Source organism: Quercus lobata, chromosome 1 (assembly GCF_001633185.2).
Source record: "Quercus lobata isolate SW786 chromosome 1, ValleyOak3.0 Primary Assembly, whole genome shotgun sequence".
Classification (NCBI taxonomy): Eukaryota; Viridiplantae; Streptophyta; class Magnoliopsida; order Fagales; family Fagaceae; genus Quercus; species Quercus lobata.
In genome coordinates, this window is record NC_044904.1 from 20,936,626 (window position 1) to 20,958,653 (window position 22,028).

General features: G+C 33.3%; 1 protein-coding gene across 1 annotated transcript; it reads left to right on the forward strand.

Moving 5' to 3' along the window:
* The first annotated feature begins 501 nt into the window (after nt 1-501).
* LOC115982931 (ABC transporter G family member 28-like) lies at nt 502-12,192 on the forward strand. The gene is made up of 14 exons (XM_031105700.1): nt 502-908; nt 1,192-1,268; nt 2,041-2,316; nt 4,031-4,094; nt 4,188-4,334; nt 4,541-4,575; nt 5,017-5,090; nt 5,581-6,506; nt 8,489-8,785; nt 9,527-10,018; nt 10,320-10,468; nt 10,864-11,153; nt 11,353-11,486; nt 11,580-12,192. Exons 1-14 carry the CDS (start codon nt 637-639, stop codon nt 11,734-11,736), a joined length of 3,390 nt encoding a protein of 1,129 aa, XP_030961560.1. The 5' UTR covers nt 502-636; the 3' UTR covers nt 11,737-12,192.
* Nucleotides 12,193-22,028: the final 9,836 nt, after the last annotated feature.

Here is a 22,028-nt window from a genome sequence, read left to right on the forward strand (position 1 = left end):
ATTAACCATGTAAGCCAAGAAAAAAAATAAAAAAAAACAAAAACAAAATACAAAAACCAAAATTATTACAGTCTTATTTTTAAGGAAATGTTAACGAATGTCCCATTAATAATTCATTTAAAAAAATTATGGGAAAAGAAAAAAAAAATTAACGTTTTGACATTTTTTTTATTTCTCATAAAAATTATATTAAAATTTTTATAAAATAGAATACTAAGCGGCTTATTTTTATTTGAAATTTCAGACAACAAATCCGAGATTTGGACAAATTGTTTTGGAAAGCTCACTTCTCAATGTACCATCCAAAAGAACAGAAATATCTCCAAATCTTGACCGTTGCCACTGAACGGTCTTTCAAACTTCAATACTCTCCCACCGCATATTTCCAACAAAGCTATTGATCCAACGGTCCACAGTCCACTGAGCTCCTCTCTCTCTCTCTCTCTCTCTGCTTTTTTTTCTCTGTCCCCCATACTTCGCCAACTCTTCCTCCCCGCCATTTCTTCCTCCGAAAAAAAAAAAACCCAACTTTTTTCCAAATCCCAATATCTCAACTCTCCTTCTCTTCCTTCCTCTTTCGATCGATCTCTTCTTCCCATTGCCTGCATTGTTGATCATTGTTCTTTTCTTGTTACAATGAGCAGAGAGAAGAAAGCTAACGCGTGTCACTGCTATCTCTCTGTTCGGGTCTTCTTCCTCGTGATTATCCTCATTGTCTTGGCTTTCTCAATGCGCGTGGACTGTGCTGCCGATGACGGCACCGACGACTACGGCGACGGCACCACTAACTACGACAGTCCCGCCGCCCAGGAGATATTGTCGGAGCTCGTCTACAACAGCGTTTCTAATTACACCTCCATCTTCAAAGACGACATCTCCAGAGACTATGGTTTCTGCATTACCGACGTGTGAGTAACCACCACGTTTCTGTCTCTTTGTTGTTATTATATTCTTACGTTGTTGTTTTTTGTTTGTTCGGGTAAAGACTTTTGTCGTCAAATAACATATCTGGGGTCCAAAAGTCAATTGGTGTCTTCCTATGATAATAAAGAACAATTATCACGTAAATAAAAAAAAGAAAAAGAAAAAGATATATCTATCTTAGATTAAATGATTAGTTTCATGGTTTCCTAATACTTTAAGTTTTTAGGATAATCAATAATTTTATCAATTATTTGGTTTGTTTGGCAGGGATTCTGATTGGAATGGAGCTTTCAATTTCTCCAAAAACTCAAATTTCGTTTCCGCTTGTGCTAGAAAGACTAGAGGTAATATACCCTTCCCTAAAGATATATGATTAAATCCAATAAACTTGCAAAATCCAGCAAGTACCATGCAGTCTTGCTTGCTAATTTTGGTTTTCTAATACATTTGATGTGACCAACCCCAAAAATTGTGGGGACCAAGACTTTGTTGTTGTTGTATATATAAGTTATTTCACATATTTAATTTGGTAAGAAAGAGAATTTGGTAATTACCCTTGAGAAATTGTGGAGATATTCTTGTAACTTCTGAAAAATGAAATAGATTTAAATTTTCAGGTGATAAATTCTGCATTATAATTTCATAATTGTAAAAAAAAAAATTGGTAGGGTGGGGTGAGCTTTGGTTATGGCAACAAGAAAATAAATTCAGCCCGTGAAGAGTTGCAACAAGTAAACAAGACTCACATATGCACAACATATTACTCAAGATTCTACCTTGTGTAGCAAATGATAATGTTTCTTATTTGTTAAATTGTGTCTTTGAAGGATGTGGTCTTGAGATTAAAAGAAGAAATAGAAGTATTTAATTTAATAACTGATAAATATAAGACTAGTTTATGCGGACTTTGTGTACTTTTTATATTCTTAGACATACATATAATATTAAGCTTGATATAGCACTAATATGGTTTAAAAAACATAATTTTCATTCTGTTATGCTGTGACAAACCTTTTCTTTTCTTTTCTTTTCTTTTTCATTTAATTCTCAAATACTGCAATTCTCATTATGATACATTTTTTTACACATCTGATGATATTTTTGGTGTATCAATAGGAGATTTAACAAAGCGATTGTGCACAGCAGCAGAAGTAAAGTTCTACTTTAGCAGTTTCTTAACAACTACATCAACAAAGAAAACCAATTACTTGAAACCTAACAAGAACTGTAATTTAACCTCATGGGTTTCTGGGTGTGAGCCTGGATGGGCTTGTAGTGCTGGTTCTAAGAAAGTTGACCTCAAAAATGGGAAGGACATGCCTGCTAGGACTACTAATTGTTCGGCTTGTTGTGAGGGATTTTTCTGTCCTAATGGTCTTACTTGCATGATACGTAAGTATATGAAAATCCATCAAATGATCATGTCATTAACAATGTAGCATTTTGCATTTGCAATCATGATATTCTTATTTTCCTTTTTTGTTTTTTAAATACAATTTAAAGAATTAATTAACTCTCCATTTATACCCTTTTTCACTACTTTAAGCCAGTGTTGTGACCAAATGTAGATTCTTAATACTTGTATAATCTCAGTTATTTCACACAGCATTTATTTTATACTCTCCATGCCCTTTTTAAATTTGTGCTTTATTACTAATCTCAGATTGGAGTGCTACTTTAATTAAAAAGACAATTTTTATATAATGTCACTATGTTATTTGCAAAGAAATTTCTGATAGAAATGTCTAAATTTGTAAAGTCTATAAATATCTCCCTGATATTTGCATTATCTTAGTCATCTCATATAAAGGTGAGTGCTTCACTTGCTGAGTATAATGGTGTTCTTGTCATTATAAATCGTTCTACAAGAATCTATATGAATTATGACCCACTAAGCAATAAGCTAGAGGGGTGGCACACATGAAGCACAAGTTGTGCCATTGTTCTTTTACAATTTTTATATTCTTCCTTTGTTGGTAAGATGAGTAACTGATCATGAACACTAATAAATAAATGAGAACTTTCCAAACATTGTAAGCTTCTTATTACTACTATGAATTAAAATTTAAACAGTGCACTTTCTGTTACAGTTTTTGTGTGGTTTTTTAGGTCCTCATACTGAAATTTGTCTGGCCATAAATAGTCCCGATTCTTAATGCTTCATGTGAGTACTCTCAAATAACTGTCATATTATATGTGTGTGTGTGCGTGCGCGCTCTTGTGTTAAAGAAGTCAATTAAATAGCCTTTGGATTGTTCAACTTGACACCGACATCTAGATTTTAGATTTAATAGTGGGTATGTGCAGATTTAATCTTCATTTTATTATTCACAGAAAGACATACTAGGAAACTCAACGCTTCCTAATCCTTGATGTTTATAGTGAATGCTCCTAAAGCCTTGGGGTAATTCAGCTATCTAGGTGGCATACTTCATTAATTAAATTCTTTAGTCTTAGAATTTCAAGTTCTAATCAAACTCTAGTCTTTTCCTCACTTGATCTGCTTCCTCCATACGTTGTTTTGCTCTACTTATTTTTCAGACTCACCACAATCTTTGGAGTAAATTTGACCTTCAATATATATTTCAAGTATCATCAACCTTCAGAAATGCATTTATGTCCTTAAAAGTGGAGAAATCTGGTATCCCCTTCTATATCCTGACAAAATAGTTGGGAAGGAAGAAAATTTTGTTGGCAGAAAAGATGGGGAATTGCAAGTTTATCTTTAAGCAAGAAAAGTCAAATGTGAATTTTCCTCAAGTTCAACCTCAAGAAACATCTGTTATCTTCTTAGTTAATCTTGTTCTTGCAAAGCTTGATGATCTCAATATTTTGGATGCTGACTGCAAAAGCTTTTGGTCATCTATCCAATTTCGGTTCCAATGATCTTACTCTTCCTTAGGCTAACACAAAGGAGAGAGGCCATGAAACATCTAAGAATATAATTAGCAAAAGGAGCTGACAATAGGATGTATCACTGCACTTGTTTGTGGATTCCAAATCATGCATAATCTAGTGGAATGTAAGATTCAGTATTCTATGTTCTTGATGCAGTTGAATATCACTAACTTCATTTCTTTATTTCCACTTCATATTTTTATTGAAGCTTGCCCATTGGGTGCTTACTGCCCAGCTGCAAAACTCAATAAATCTACTGGTGTTTGTGAACCGTAAGTTCATACTTTAACTTTGTTTGTTTGTTTTTATTTTTTTATTTTCTGCTTTAGCGCACATTAATATTTATTAGCAGAAATATTCTGCAGATACCGATATCAGTTGTCTCCTGGGAAGCCAAATCATACTTGTGGTGGAGCAGATAATTGGGCTGATATCTTGAGTAGTGGTGAGGTATTCTGTCCAGCAGGATCATACTGTCCATCTACTGTCCAAAAACTTCCTTGCCGTAAAGGGTATTGATAATTATCCCAGAACTTCTTGTTTGTCCTCAGATTTGTGAGTTGAAATGGTATTGAATGGTTGCATGTTACTTTTGCTGTCAATGACTTGGTTCTTTGTTCTCTTTTGTTCTATTTCCCCCTTCTTTTGATAATGTCCAATGGTTACCTGTTGCTTACTTCTTAATTACTAAGGCTATTATACTTACATTTTATTGCAGACATTATTGCAGGGCAGGTTCAACATCTGAACAAAGTAAGTTCCTTCCTTAAATCAATGAAAGTCCTATTTTATCGTGTACTCAAACAGAATTTGGATATCTAAAATCGGAGGAAAGCTAAGTGACAAGGTCTTAGATGTGAATTACGCTTCCAAAACAATTATTATGACTCATACAAACCTTAAAAGAAAGGCAACATGGGTGCTGCTGTCAGTATGAGCATCTAGGCATTAGTGCTATTGTAGAAGTTTCCTATCCAATGAGTCAACGGCCGATAAAAAATGATAGCTCATCAAACATTTAACATCTAGATTAACTTGGCAGGATATTTATGTTTGATATCTATCATCTATGTTCAGATCTCTATGCTGAATCAACCTTTGCCATCATATATCTATTTATAATGAGTTTTTGTTTCGAGTTTTAATCATAATTAAAACAAAATATAAATATAACCCCTTTTTATGTACTTGCAGAATGTTTGAAGTTCACAACTTGTGAGGCAAAATCAGAAAATCAGAATATAAGTGCATATGGTGTCATGTTTTTTGTAAGTGAGCTCTACTTTATTATTACTGTTATTTTTTTTCATGCTTTTTAAATAGTTTTTTTTTTTTTTTTCAAGTTTTTTATCCTCCGTTGGATGCTAACATAGGTTGTTTGTGCGCACACTGCACTCATTGCCATACAAGAATCCTTGATAAAAGAAATAAAAGCATGTGCACAAGAAGATACATATAAGTGTTCATTTTCTTATCCAATGTTCAATTTTGGGTTATTGCTCCAACCCAAGTATGTCCTGCCGAAATGGAGTACTTGTGTTTTAGCAGTCCTTTCACTTGGGAGGGATGTTAAGTGGCAATGTCCATAAAAATAAATTTTGATGCCTTAAGTTATAAATATTCAATATTTATATTTTTCTTAATCTTACATTTCATGATTAAAAAAATTATTTTCTTTAATTTCTGGCCAGCGTGCTTTTTATATAATATTGAAGGGACTATCATCAGAACTGACCTGCCCTTCACTTGTGAATATAGGCTGGATTAAGTATCCTTCTTCTCCTTATATATAACTGCTCTGACCAAGTTCTTGCAACTCGAGAAAGAAGACTTGCGAAATCAAGGGAAAAGGCAGTTCAAAGTGTAAGAGAAACAGCACAAGCACGTGAAAAATGGAAATCTGCAAAAGATATTGCTAAGAAGCATGCTATTGGATTGCAAACACAATTTTCCCGTACATTTTCTCGCAGAAAATCTTTACGGCATTCAGAGCAGCTAAAAGGTGGGGGTCAGGCTAAACTTGGATCAGATGCTGCCTGGCCACCTGTGCCATTGAATTCTCCTGGTGCATCACAGGAAATACATGTAGCATCAAAAGGAAAGAAAAAGGACAAAAGCGACCTCACAAAGATAATAAATTCTATTGAAAACGACCCTGATAGCAATGAAGGCTTCAATCTGGAGATAGGAGATAAAAATATCAAAAAGCATGCACCAAAGGGTAAGCAGTTGCATACTCAGAGCCAAATGTTCAGGTATGCATATGGTCAAATTGAAAAGGAAAAGGCTTTACAAGAGCAACATAAGAATTTGACCTTCTCTGGAGTTATTTCAATGGCTAGTGATATTGAAATTAGGAAGAGGCCTACAATTGAGGTAGCTTTCAAAGATTTAACCCTCACTTTGAAAGGTAAAAACAAACATCTCTTGAGGTGTGTGACTGGGAAAATATTACCTGGCCGAGTTTCAGCTGTCATGGGCCCTTCTGGAGCTGGGAAAACAACATTTCTTTCAGCTTTGGCTGGAAAAGCAACTGGGTGCACCATGAGTGGTATGATTCTCATAAATGGAAAGGTTGAATCAATCTACTCATACAAGAAAATCATTGGTTTTGTGCCACAAGATGATATTGTGCATGGAAACTTGACAGTGGAAGAGAATCTGTGGTTTAGTGCAAGATGCAGGTACAACACATTTAGTTCCTATAGAGTATTTGCATTTATTGAGTAAATGTGATACTACAAATATGATCTTACTGTGATAATGCATTCTGACCATCATTCTTTTGTTCGGATTAAACAGTTATTGGTTTCTTTGTTGTTGGTTATCTTATTTTGCCTCAGAATCAGACATTTATAGCGGGAACAAAATTTTGTCTTTCATTGACCAATGAAATCTATTTTCTTATTTTAAAAAATCTTGAAAAACAAAACTTATTGAAGAGTGGAAGGCTAAGTCTAATTTTGAGGATCTGGAAGAACAACTTGTCTTGTTATATTATCTAGTTGAGTTTCCACATGATATGCGATGCAATTTATTATTAGTTTTCTTCAATATTTTAATAAGTTGTACCAAAAATCTTGTAATTTAACTAATTGGCACTTTAATTTCCAATAGAAACATTCATGATTCACATCCCCATCCTAACTATCGATGTATAAAAAAGATATTTCACTAAATTTCATTGTAAAAAATTGTAATTTTTAGTTATTTTATATATAGACAAAATAGAAATACACTGAGAGTAGTATAGTGATTTGATCATATTATATATACGTATGTGTGTGTGTGGTTTTTTTACAAATTGAAAATTGCATGATATAGTGGCTAATATAGATAGGCATGTTTCATATGCCTACTAAAAAAATGCATATATCCTTCAATTATTTTTTTTACATTTTTGATTGTGTGTTACTAAAAATTTCCCTCCTTTTTGTTGAACGTGGTTTCAATTGTTGCAAAAACAACTAAATTTGAGTAAAAATGCCATATTTCAGATCAATTTTTCTTACATAAAAAAACCAATTGTTTCTCATATAAATCTTAGAAAAATGATATTAAAATTTCATTATACTTAAAATAATCAATATAACAAAATAAACATATTTATTATATTAGTAATTTCATAATACAATAGTGTTAGTTCCATACACACAAAGGAGTGAGGAAATTTAAAGGATTAAGATTAATTTTAGTGAATTCAGAAAAATTTAATTTTTTTATGACTTTTGTGACAATTGTTGTGAAAGCAACTAAACATGAGTAAGAATATTCTAAATTTATTATTATTATTCCAACTAAAAATTATTTTCTCTATAGAGTTTATAAAAATAATCATGTAAATTCATTTAATATAAATAATTAATGCACAACAATAGATAATTAATATATGAATTTATTTATTGGCTAATTCAATGAACTAATATTTTAATATAAATGCAAATTTTGTTGAAGTAAAAAAACTAAATAAAGAGAACTTAAAAAAATGCGCCATATGGCACAACCTCATACCCTCTAATATGATGTATCTGCTTTTATATAATATATATATATATATATATTGATTTCTGATTAACAAGCCAACCTGTGCATTTAATCATTTTCTTATTGTCAATATGTATTTTGAATTAGTAAATAAAACTGTAAAATATTTAAGTGAGTTAGTCGGTAAATCTTGGTTCAGAAAAGCAAAAAAGACATAATCAGTGAACTTTTTGAACTTTGTTTTTGTAATATGGATCATTTTTCGTCATTTTGAAATCCAGCCATTTCACTTATATTGTTTCTGTTCCCCTGTTCTTTCCCTTCATATCTGCATAGTTTGTATCCTTCATAACTGTGAAATCTTTTTGACTGTGCTCTTTTTTTTAATCTTCAATCTGCTATAGACAATGGCTTCAACCTTCCCTTTATATGAAATTCAATCATGATTTCAGAGCTTGATCATGTAACATATAATAGAAATCACCAATATGAGTTATTTTTCTTTGAAATATCACCATTATGGCTGGATCATATGTATGTAATTTCACCAAGAAAAATGCTGATATTTCATATTTTATTTACTCGCTTGGATCATAAAAGCACAAACACAAGCTCAGAAAAATGTGTTGGCACTGACAGTGGTTTTTTTTCCTACCTCTTAATGTATCTCTGGTTATCATAGACTCTCAGCTGATCTGCCCAAAGCAGAAAAGGTTCTAGTTGTTGAAAGAGTCATTGAGTCCTTGGGGCTGCAAAATGTGCGAGATTCTCTTGTTGGTACAGTGGAGAAGCGAGGAATCTCTGGTGGTCAAAGGAAACGAGTAAATGTTGGGCTGGAAATGGTCATGGAACCTTCACTTTTGATTTTAGATGAACCCACATCTGGTTTAGACAGTTCGTCTTCTCAGTTACTACTTAGAGCACTCAGACGTGAGGCTCTTGAAGGAGTAAATATTTGCATGGTCATTCACCAGCCAAGGTACCTTTACTCTTGAGGATTACAAGAGGACTATATACAATTTTAGAACTGTACTTCTCTCATTCTTTCTCATGTGTTTTACTGAGTTGGGATAAGGGTCTATTGAGATGACTTAGAGTTTAGTTTGCTGCATCTTCTTTCATTTTGTTCTAAGGAAATTGAGGGGTTAACAACAATATTGTATTATAGACCAGGGACGTCATTCTTTTATGCCAAAAAAAAAAGGTATCCCTATTTTTTTCTATACTCAAAACTCTTGTAATAACTTAAATGTAAAATTAATTTCTTCTTGCAAGTTGTTTATTCATTGTTTAGAGATAATTACAGGTTAGAGGACATGAGGCCCATTAGAGAAACTGTAATTTTTCTTCACTTTTTTATATTATATGTCTTTGAATTATCCTTTTGTCGCACAGCTTCTCGTTTTGCTATTGCTGCTCCCTTTTGTTTTTGTTTTAATATAATTTCAACTACTCTAAATCCTTGATTCTATTTGTTTCAGTTGAGTTCAATAGACAGATATAGCACTGCTTTGCCTTTTGCTATTTCTACTGCCTTTATAAAAAAAAAAAATATATATATATATATATAATTTCAACTACTTTAAATACTCAATTCTATTTGTTTCACATGATTTGAATTGGCAGATATAGAAAGAAAGAACATTATTTAAAGCAGTTATATACTGGAAAGCAATTAGCACATACCTGAATGTAATGTTTTATCTTTTGTGTGCTTCAGTTACTCCTTGTTCAGGATGTTTGATGATTTGATACTTCTAGCTAAAGGCGGTCTTACGGTGTATCATGGACCAGTAAAAAAATTGGAAGAGTACTTTGCCAGTCTTGGGATTACTGTCCCTGAGCGTGTTAACCCTCCAGACTACTTCATTGACATTCTGGAGGGCATAGTAAAACTAAGCTCAAGCACCGGGGTAACTTACAAAGAACTTCCCGTTAGATGGATGCTTCATAATGGATACCCAGTTCCCATGGATATGCTACAGATTGTTGATGGAATGGCAGCAGCAAATGGTGAAAATTCTAGTCCTGGACCGAACATTTCTAATGCTGAATCTGATTCACGGTCTTTTGCTGGAGAATTTTGGCAGGATGTGAAATTTAGTGTTGAGTTAAAGAAGGACAATATACAGCATAATTTCTTAAAGTCCAATGACCTATCTGACAGGAAAACCCCTAGTGTATTCCAGCAATACAGACACTTTCTTGGGAGGTAAATGCCAAATGTCTTCTTTTGTGTTTTTGGCCTTTAGATGCACATAATCATCCCATTTATCTTCAGTGATTAACTATCTAGACTTTTGCTCTATTCTGTACTTCTTTTTCTGTCTTTCAACTAGTGTTAAAAACTTGGGACTTGCGTTTGTAGGGTGGAATTTTTTTTAATGTGGGAGTATTGAGTTTACGTTTCTCTGGAGAAAAAGAAATTAGTTTCTTGGGCTTCTCAGTTCCATCAATATTGTGTTTTGTCTACTAATTCAAAGTTAATGTTAGATGATGCGCACTTTTGGCAGGGTTGGTAAACAGCGGCTACGAGAAGCAAGGACATTGGCTGTGGATTTCTTAATTTTATTACTGGCTGGAATCTGCTTAGGTACACTTGCTAAAGTGAGCGACGAAACTTTTGGATCGCTTGGTTATACGTACACAGTCATAGCAGTTTGTAAGTTAAATCTTTCAAATTATTGACCATGCAATTCTTCTTCTAAATAGCTCCCTCAAAGCTGAGGACACATCATTTGGGATGACTCATGAATCATTTCGCTGCAATCATGAGTCTATTGCTTTTTATGCCAAATTTTCATCAAAGCATAAAATGCCCTGAAAAAAGAAAAAAGAATCAAGCACAATCCATTTGATTATCAAAAAGACCAATTTTATTTTTATTTTAAAGGGAAAAAGTATCAGAATCTTGAAGATGTTTTCATTTTAAATTTTTATATGGGTTTCCCTATTGGAGTCTCAGCATCATCTTCTTCTTCTTTTGGTCTGGATGAAGTGATCTCAATAACATATTTTATTTCTAACCCATCCAAATCTTGATCAACTTTTTTTCAGCTCTTCTTTGCAAGATTTCGGCTTTGAGATCGTTTGCACTGGATAAGTTGCATTACTGGAGAGAGAGTGCTTCTGGAATTAGTAGCTTAGCTTACTTTCTATCAAAAGATACAATTGACCATTTCAATACACTCGTCAAGCCTCTGGTTTATCTCTCTATGTTCTATTTCTTCAACAATCCTAGATCATCTGTCCTGGACAACTACATTATTTTGGTTTGTCTGGTTTACTGTGTGACTGGTATAGCTTACTCATTCGCCATCTTTCTTGAACCCGGTCCAGCACAATTGGTGAGCATTTATATTTTTCACATGGGTAAACAATTTGCTTCCTAACCTGCAAAATTTGTATGTATGTTTGTGTGCATGTGTATACATACGTACACACACACATATATGTATAATGTAGGTATTATATAAATAAATGCTCTTATTGGAAGTGTATATCCTCTTATTTTAAGACAAAAGCCACTTTTTTTGTGTTATGCAGTGGTCAGTGCTTCTTCCAGTTGTTTTGACTCTCATAGCAACCAATAATAATGATAGCAAAGTTGTGGATGCTATTGCTGACTTATGCTACCCAAAGTGGGCTTTGGAAGCATTTGTAATAGCAAATGCAAAAAGGTTTGGCCTAACAATCCTTCTCAGTATGTAGTGATCTCTTCTAGATGTCATAAGTTGATAATGTTTTGCCTTTTGATTTTGTTATGGTTTCAGATATTCTGGAGTGTGGCTAATAACACGCTGTGGTTCACTTATGACAAGTGGCTATGATCTCAATCATTGGTATCGTTGTTTGGCCTTCCTCATCCTTACTGGAATACTATTTCGCGCTATTGCATTCTTTTTTATGGTAACCTTCCAAAAGAAGTAAGAAGCAATGACGTTCTGTGGAATAAGCATCAGATAACTTTGTGCCAATGGCCACAGTAATGCATCTTTTTCACCCATTCTATGTGTACATAAATGGCAGAATACTATACCAAAACTATTGCCATAGTAGTAACTCCCATAGACCTTGCAGACTGCTAGAAAATGACAGAAGATTCACTATGGGGTCAGGTCCTCTCAGAAACCATTAGACAGTAATTATTTCAGGGACATTCTGATCCGTACCACAACTGTAGTTCTGGACAAGTGTTGCATGTAACCTGATTTAAAGTAGCTGCTCCTAGTAAGGTTTTGCTAGTGTGCTGTATGCTGTTGTTATATGACTATTTGGCTATTTGCATTTGATTGTCCTAAGCAGAGTTTGTATTCTCCAATTACTAGAACACTCAATAATTGTTAAGTATTAGGATTAGTGAAAATAAGTAGGTGAACATAAAAACATTCGGTTCATTATGTTGAACATAATTTGTCTATCAGAATGAAAATAGATATTTCATGTGCTCATAACTCTGTTGTGCATTAGTGCAATGCTGAATCCAGTTTCGATGAATACATGAACCTAACCATAAGAGTGATAATCTAGTTGCTTTCATATAAACCACACTGAGAACGGTTTCTTGTTCTTAATCTAATCTCTCTCCTCAACGTAGTGTGTTTGTGTTGGGCTGACATGCAATAAAAACAAATGGGCATTAAATATACAGAATAGAATATAAGCAATACATCAATGTTTCATTCAGTTCAAGATTTTAAAAATCATATTAGTTTTGTATAAAAAAATGTAGATTAAATTATTTGCAGATATATTTCAATTTTTGATGAGTATTTGGCACTAAAGAATGACTATATGTTAGTTTTTTTTTTTTTTTTTTCCCAATTCAGTTGCATATTTTTTGGTATGTTAAGATAATTCAGTAAAATTTTGTTTAAAAGGAAAAAATTTTCCTTCAAACCATGTGGGATTTAAAGATCCTTGTAAAAAAAAAAAAAAAAAAAAAAAAAATTAACGTTAGTGTTTTATTTTTCTTCGTTTATAACAAGTGGGGGAGCAAATATTTTTTTTGAGAAACCAGACAGTGAGTCTGGGCATATATTGAAGAACAAAAATTAATGAACATCAAAACCAACATGAGGGACAATATCTTTAGGCATGGCCTCTAACCAAATCTGGCACCCTACCATGTTCTTAGCTTTTTTTAGCTAAAGCATCAACAACCATATTACCACTACGGTGCACATGAATGAAATCAGAAAACAGAAAAGACGAGCCTAAACAACAAATATCCTCCACAATATTTCCATAAGAAGACAACACCTCATTTCCCTGAAAAATAGCTATGAGCAAATATTGAATCCAAGTTTTGTCATTAAATAAGGCAAAAATCTTGTATGAGACAGGCGCATGCACCCAATGTCTCACAAAATACTTACTCTTAAACAAGATAGCGCTATGCCACATAATACACATGATACTGAAGACAGGCCATACGGGGAATGGATGAAAGTAGGATTTCGAGGCAGAGCAGAGACTTCAAGAACTGACCAGCAAAGCCCACACCGACAAGGAGAGCCGAACGTCCAAACTGATATTGCGCCGATGACAACTAGGCCTAAACGGAGCATGAATACAGATAAGGAAATGGCGAAGTTTCAGGAAATTGGAACGGAAAGCCCAACAATTGCGCAACAGAATTTATTTCATAAAGATTCAATAATATCCTCTCCAAGTGAGTTACTGCCTGACTCTACAATCATGGTGGGACCAGTTATTGAACCATCAAAACCCATAAATGTGGAGGCTGAGAATCAAGGCAATGAACCACAGTGGCACCATCAAATTGATTCAGATTTTTCAAATTCAAATGTGAATCCCACTGATGGCGTGATTTCCTCTAATTTGTTTGAGGTTGTAGTCATGGATGAGGATACTATCAACCTCAATCGTGACTTAATGGGAAAACAAGGTGAGCATATATCTCCACCAGGTTTTGAGGGATTAGAGATAGGTTTTAAGGTTGGTTGTGGTAACGTGCAAGGAAACAAGAATACTAGTAAGGGCCGGCCCAAAATGAGTGATAATCAGGATAAAGGTGTGAGTCAATCTTTGTATAGCCCAAAAAAAGTTGAGTCCATGGAAGGGTCTACAATTGGAAGCCCGAAAACAATGAGGAATTGGAAGAGGCTTACCACAAGATCTCAGATTCTTATTAATGGATCAATTGTTGACATGGAACTTGGGAATAAAAGGAAGCAAGCAGAAAATTTGATTAAGGAGGCTACGGGTGTTATGAGAAAAAAGAAACATAGAATTGTGGAGAATGAGCAAGGTGTTGTGCCAACTATGGGATTGATGGAGGTTGCAGGGCAGCCATGCTGGGTATGAACACAGTTCTAAGATGGGGAAAAAAAAAAAAACAAAAAAAAAAGAAGAAAAAAAAAAAAAACTCTTCATTTTGATGTTCATGTATATTAGGAAGATGTCATTTGGCAGTTTTTTCAGGTTTCCTGGGTATCCAAGAGAAGATTTGCTTTTCTTACAGTAGTTTGGTTTTTGAATTTTTTCTTTGTTTCTTTGTTTTCTTTCTTTGTTTTACATGTAATCGTGCTACTCTAGCATATGCTACTATTGCAAAAGAGAAAATAGGAGGTCATATGTCTCTCTTTCTCTTCCCCATTGTATTTATATTTCTTAATTAATAAAATCTACTATCGTTTCAGCTCAAAAAAAAAAAAAAAAGCATACATTTTTTTGGGGGATATTTGGTCATAATTTCAACCAAAGTAATATACAAAATACATACTATTTATGGACATACTATTATAATCTCAAATAGTTTTAATTTCCCTTTAAAAAGTTTTAATTTTCATCTAATTTAAAAAATATATAACACGTGTTTTACTTCATCAGGTGTATTTCAATTAAGATCAAATTATTTAATTTATAAAATAAATATTATTTTGGTTAAATTACAAATTATATCTTCTAACTTTGCCTAAAATTCAATTTAACTCTTAACTTTACTCTTGTTCAATTCAATTATTTAAGTTTCAAGTTTATTCAAGTAAGTCTTTTAGTTAGTCTCTATAAGAAATGCATTGCTAGCAGGGACGGAGCTATTCCTAGGCTTTGGGGGCAATCCCCCCCCCCCCCCCCCCCAAATTTTTTATATATAAAATATTTGTGTGTGTGTGTGTGTGTGTGTGTGTGTGTGTATGTAGGTATTAATTTTAGCATTCCTAAAAAAAGTATTGATTTTAGCAATTTGTTTCAATAAAATTACAATTAACCCCCCTTAACAATACCATTAATCCTTTAAAGTCCATAAAAAAATTTATAAATCTAAAACAAGATTAATAAACTCAAAAAAATTAGCACAAAAAAAAATATTAATAACAAAGCTAAAAAAATTAAGATCATTCAACCAATTTTACTTGAAACAAACAACAAAGCCTTTTAAAATTTTTTAAATAGAACTAGAGTGGTCATACTTTTTGAGTGGATGTTGTGAACTAAAAAAATAGAATATTACCAGCTTGTTTGTTTTGAGTCTAAATCTTTTGTCTCATTTTGTCTATTTTATTATATACTTCACCAATAAACACAACCATGTGAACACCTATTTAATTAAATTTGACTTTACTTATTTTAATTATCTAAAATAAAATAACACCCCATAGCAACCATCACTACACCACCATCAACCTTCGTTGGCACCGTCCTCCGTCCTCCTGCCGCCGGCCTCCGATGTCATCAGCATCACCTATCACAGCCAAATCACCTATTTAATTAAATCCAACCCCATCCCCACTGTTCCTTTCAAATCCATCAACCAGGTGAAACCCATGTTTCAAAGTTCAAACCCAAGCCAATATCATCACCTTCAACCCACCACCACCACCACCACCACCACCATCAACCTTCATCGGTACTTGTCGGCGACGCCACCAACATCTCTGGTCACTGCCAAACATCATCTTCGGTCCGCACCGTCAATCTCAAACCCACCAACCGCCATAGCTGAAACCCATGTTTCATACCCAAGCCAACCCATGTTTCAAACCCATTCCTCATTCTTATTTTTTGTTTTTGCTCTTTAATTTTCATTTTCATTCTCTTTTATTTCCTAATTTTTATACTTTTACCAAACCCATTTTGTGTTAGTTCTTTTTTATTTGTTTTGTTGTCTTTGGTTGATATAATGATTTATTTTCTCTTTGGAGTTTGGTTATTAGGATTTGATGATATTGGCTTCGGTTTGAAACATGGGTTTCTGGTTGGTGGGTTTGAAAGCAATAGTGGGGATGGGGTTGGATTTAATTAAATAGGTGGTTTGGCCGTGGCTGGCGATGCTGATGACATCAGAGGCCGGTGGTAGGTGGACGACGACAGGAGGACAGGTCACGGTGCCGGCAAAGGTTGATGGTAGGGTGATGATGGCCGGTGTGAGGTGTTATTTTATTTTAGATAATTAAAATAAGAAAAGGCAAATATAATTAAATAGGTGGACATGTAGCGTGTGTTTATTGGTGGAGTATAGAGTGAAACAAACAAAATGGGACCGAAGATTTGGACTCTGTTTATAGAGTAGTCATACTTAGGCTTACTCTTTAGTTTCTACTACAACTACAAAGCGAACATTTTCAACTATGAATGTCACCAAAATTAACCTTCACCACAAAATGGAAGATAGGTTTTTGATAAATGCTATAATGTTATTCATTGAAAGGAATATCGCTGCGACAATTATTACATATTCAACCATAAATGATTTCAAAGACTTAAAAAAACACTTAGTTCTATTTTCATTAATGATTGAATTGTAATGTATCAAGAAACAATGATTTTTTATCTTTTTCTTTGTTGACAGTTTGTTAATACTAAGTGTTTGTTTGTGAATAACTTACCTAGTTTGTACCTTGAAATTTTTTGAAAAAGTGAGAAAAAATAAGGTTTAAAAAGTTGTACATAAAAGTTAAAAGTCGTTCCCAAACATACTCTAAATAAATGCTTATTTAAAGTTGGCAAAAATGTAAAATTGACCCTCTAACTTTCACTCTTTTTCATTTTAGTCCTCTAACTTTCAATTTTGTCAATTCAGTCTTCTAACTTTCAATTTTTGTCAATGCAAGATTCTGTTAAACTCCAGTTATGGGCTGCCGTTAATGTCATTGAAACGATGCTCTTTTTTTTTTTTTTTTTTTTTTTTTTTTTTTTTTTTTTAATTCGGAAGTAAAAGAAAAAAAAATCTGTAAAAAAAAAGAAAAAAGAAAAAAAAAAAAAAACATTTAAGGGGAACGACGACCTTACCTGAAATCAAAATTGAGGAATCACTCCACATCAAAATCCCTAACTTTGAGAACCTAGGCACCATTGAAGAAGGACTAGCATCGTTGTTTGTGGTGCTCGAGACTAATTTTCCTCGTGAAATGCTTGCACTGATTGCTTCTTTCATCGATAAATTGTGTCGATCTGAAGCTTTGGAGTTGCTAGCAACGTTGTGCTTCTTCATGTTCTGCCATGACTTGTTGAACTCCACCAAGCTTCTTGTTTCACCAGGAGATCCTTCAAGCTTGCGAATTAGGTCATGTGCGAACTCAGTCCAGTATCGGATGCCCGAAATCGGTGAAATATTGCCACAGATTCATCGAAGAGCCATTGTAAACGGTTTGTCCACGAGATAGGAAAAGCAATCGGTTGAGCAAGCCGAGAATTCGGTTACTCGGTTGTTGAACCAACATGATCACTATGCTTCCACTCTAAGTTAGGGATTTGGGTGTGGAGTGATTCCTCGGTTTTGATTTCACTGTAAATGTTTTCTCTTTTTTTTTTAATACATTTTTTTCTTTTTTTCTTTTAATTTCGAAATTTTAAAAAAAAAAAAAAAAAAGAAGAAGAAGAAGGAAAAATGGCATCGTTTCAGTGGCATTAATAGTAGCCCATAACTAGGATTTAACAGAATTCTCCATTGACAAAAATTGAAAGTTAGAGGACTGAATTGACAAAACTGAAAGTTAGAGGAATGAAATGAAAAAGAGTGAAAGTTAGAGAGTCAGTTTTGCATTTTTGCCTTTAAAGTTTTATAATGATTTTTTAAAAATATTTTTGCCCCAAAATCTTGGCTTCGTCTCGGGCTACTAATGACTCCAAAATTACATAGTTTCATTTTTTGTGGGTGATTTTCTTTACATTAAACTACTCAAAATCATTTTATATTATTGTTTGGAAGAAATGGAAATAAAAGTAATTAAAAATACATTAGAGTAGTTGAAAGTTAAGAACTGAGTACCCACCAACCCAAAACGTCATTGTCTCCTAAACAAACATATATCACTTTCAAGTCTTCAACAATATTTTCTCGAAGCAAACTATGCAACTTATCCATAGGAGGATTTTAAAGACTGATTCACCTTAAACTAAACATTCTACCATTTTCTTAAAAGCTCTAAATATATTGTATGCTATGGGTCTGTTTGGATACTGCTTATTTTGCTGAAATTGAAAACTTATTGCTGAAAATACTGTAGATAAAAGTAAAAGTTAGCTGAAATAGACAATAAAGCCCATGAATAGTACCAAAAAGTGCAGTGGGGCCCATGAATAGTAGCAAAAATAAGCTAAATAGTGAAATAATTTTCATTTTTCATTGGTATCCAAACGGAGGCTACATAAGTTAAAATCTTGTTTTTAAAACACAATACCAGTTAATTTGTAAAATCATGTTTTCAAACTACGATTTTTAAGGTTGTGTGTACTTGTCGTATGCATCAAACATTAATGTTTCTTAAAAATAAATTTAATATAAAAAGCATCATAAAAGGACAAAGACATCAAAAGTCATATGTATATTGAAATGGTTTTCAACATTGTTATCACTGTAAAATTAGTTTAAGCTAAAAGGGTCTTCAATTCCCAACCAGTCAAGATGGTTCGAGCTTGAGGAAAAGATACGTACCTCTTTGCCTGTTATTAACAAAAGCTCATGTGGAGGAGATATAAGGTCCAGCAATTCATCAGCTTTGTAAGATATCTTTCAGATTTTCAATCCAATTCTCTTTGCAGAGCTTTTTCTATTGACTGTTGCAACTGCTGGGGACAACAGTCTCTTTAAGGGCGGTGGCTACTGACAACTGAGTTCTTAACTTTGTACAACATGTCGTCTACGGGTCTGTTTGGATACCGCTTATTACTGAAAACTGAAAACACTGTAGCAAAATAATTTTTAAATAAGTAAATAGTGTCGTGAGACCCAGTTTTAAAATTATATTTGTTGAAAAAGGTACTTGCGGGTCCCGTGAACCACTACAACAAACGAGGGCTATAGCCACATTTCAAAAACGCAGCTATAGACCACAAAAACATAACTATAGGATATAGCCGCGTTTACAAACATGGCCTATACTGCGTGACAATAGCCCCTGTGGGTCTATAGCCACGCTTTTTTAACCACAGCTATAGGTTGAGGCCTATAGCTGCGTTTTGTAAACACAGCTATAGGCTGAGACTTATAGTTGCGTTTTTAAAAAAACGCGGCTATAGAACATCTTTAAGCTGCGTTTTCTAGCTAAAGCCTCCTACATTGGTAAAACCTATGGCTGTGTTTTAAAAACGTGGCTATAGGTTTTTTTTTTTCTTTTTTTTTTTTTCCTTGCTAAATCACAACTTCCTACCCAAAATCACAATTTCTTGCTAAATCAGAAATCAAAACCAAACAGCCTCAGCCACAAACAGATACTTAAAGTGAACCATAAATCACAACTTCCTACCAAAAATCACAAGTTCCTAACAATCCATATCATTTTAAATTTGATTAAGGACTCTATTGTTCATAAATCATGGTTTTCGGTTTAAGAGGTATATACAACTCCAGCACCCATGCAGGATTGAACTCATGACCTCACTCTAACCCATGCTTCTTTTTTTGATGATAAGTTCACACTCGAAGCCAGGCTTATGACAAGAATAAGCCATTTAGTTCAAAAACCATTGGCTCCTTTAGAATTCACTCATTACCCTTATGTTTTACTTAATATTTTAAATCAGTATTCTATGTAAAAACATAGCCATGGAGTGTAAGTTGGGACAACAAAAATAGTTGTTTTGTACGCTTACTAACAGTTTGTAACTGCTTCTTATACATAAAGGTCGAAGTAGAAATAAATGTTGTGAATGAAAATTCAGCAAAGATACAACTGCTCTGTCTTCAAATCAAAACATTCATATATAAGAATACTTCTAATGATAGGAATGCTCCTCTTAAAATTAAAAAATTAATGAAAACACACCTTTGCTATAAAGTGCCCAATACACAGGACATAATCAATAGGTGACTTCATGCCTTTGTAATGAACTATCTCTCCCAAGATACTATCAATAGCTGCACCCTATATACACATAAAATCATTGAAAATGAAATATTGACATGTGATTTTTTTCCTGGTTGCAAATAGAATAACATGTGATATGAAAAAGCACAAAACAGTTATGAGAAGACTCCCAGCTACCTTTGTAACACCAACTGCTCGGACCTCAACAGATCGGCCACCTTGGATGACATCAACAGATGCATTGGAAATTGGACCCATCCACAGAGCTGCAACATATCCCTTGTTTGAAGCCTTCCAAATTCAATATCTAATGTGGTAGTTACATTTTTACAAAGATTAATAAGCAAAGGAACAAAATAACAAACACAGCACAGTCACCTAATTTTCAGTTTCTACATCATCCATCTGTGCCAATTTCACACAACTAAGAATAATAATAACTACAATTCTCAAAAGTGGTTCGTTGTTGTTTTGGTAAGTATCAAAAGTGGTCTCATATTAGATGAAATTTATATATAACTTTCTTTCTAAAACAAAGCAGTGCAACTGTGCCTTACACCCAATCCTAGAAAAAAAAAGAAAAAAGAAAAAAAAAAACTACCAAAATAATTTTAAAATTCTGAGGTGATTACCAATTTCTAAGCATTCAAATAAATATTTATGTTGCAATAATAGCACATTTTGACTGTTGATTAGTATAAATATTTTCTTATATCTTAAACTAGTAAATTTCCATCTAAAAGACCTTAATAAATTATAGACAATAACAAAAATTGTATATAGGATGTTAACCCTTGCTAACCATTCAAGGAAGTTATTGTTTAATTCTATGTATATCATGTGGGTTCCAGTTAGCTTAACTAGTACAATTTCTGATGGTTGAATAAGAGATCTGGAGTTCAATCCCCGCCTACACCAAAAACTGATTGGTGTCTTAGTCTGATGATAAAGAGCATCATCAAAAGCGGATGCCATTAAAAAAAAAAGTTGATAAGGTAAAGACAAACCAGATGATGTATTGGAACTGCAATCAGAGTTCCAAATCTTCCATTAATGCGTCCAACAATCTCTTGAACCTAGCTTGTAAGCTTTTGATCTATCAAAGAAACAAGTACGCAGTATTGATAGTGGTTTCTCTAAGATTAAAATAAGATTTTGGAAGTTTTGAATTTTATATCATGGCCAGCAGAGCAAGTACTTCCAATTAAAACCCTCAGAATGATACTTCTATAAATTAACTTTATTAACTAACCACAAACAAAGGCATGCATGACACTGTCGTAGGGCAAGGCAAACCAAGAAAAAATGAACATTGATGATGATAACATAATCAACCAACCACAGAAAACACTCTCATGTAACTACAATATAATTGTCAACAATGAATCTTAGGGTGAGTTTGGTTCAGCTTTTTGAAAAAGTGCATAATGAAAAAGTGGAGTTTTGTTAAAAGTGCATGATGAAAAAGTGGAGTTTCAAAAAGCTGAGTGTTTGGTAAAAACTGTTAAAAAGTGCATAATGAAAAAGCTGAGTGTTTGGCTAACACTTATAAAAGTGGCTTTTTGAGGGGTAAATGACCAAAAAGGACAATGTATATATAAGAGAATTTATTTCAAATTTTTTTTTTTTGGATGTGAGTTTATTTCATACTTATTAAATCATCTATTTCATATACTTACTAAACAATAATAATAATAATAATAATAATAATAAATATATTATTGGTATTATTTTAATAATGTTTGGGCAATTTTTCTTTTTTAGTGTCATAATTATTTGTTATTACTATTAATGACTTCTTATTAATATTAATTAAATCTAAATAATTTTTATCATCATGAAGCACAAAATAAAAATGTAAAAAGATGATAAAATATACACCAATAATCCAAGTTTAAATTGTACTACATAAAAATGTAAAAGCATATAAAATACATATCAATAATCCAA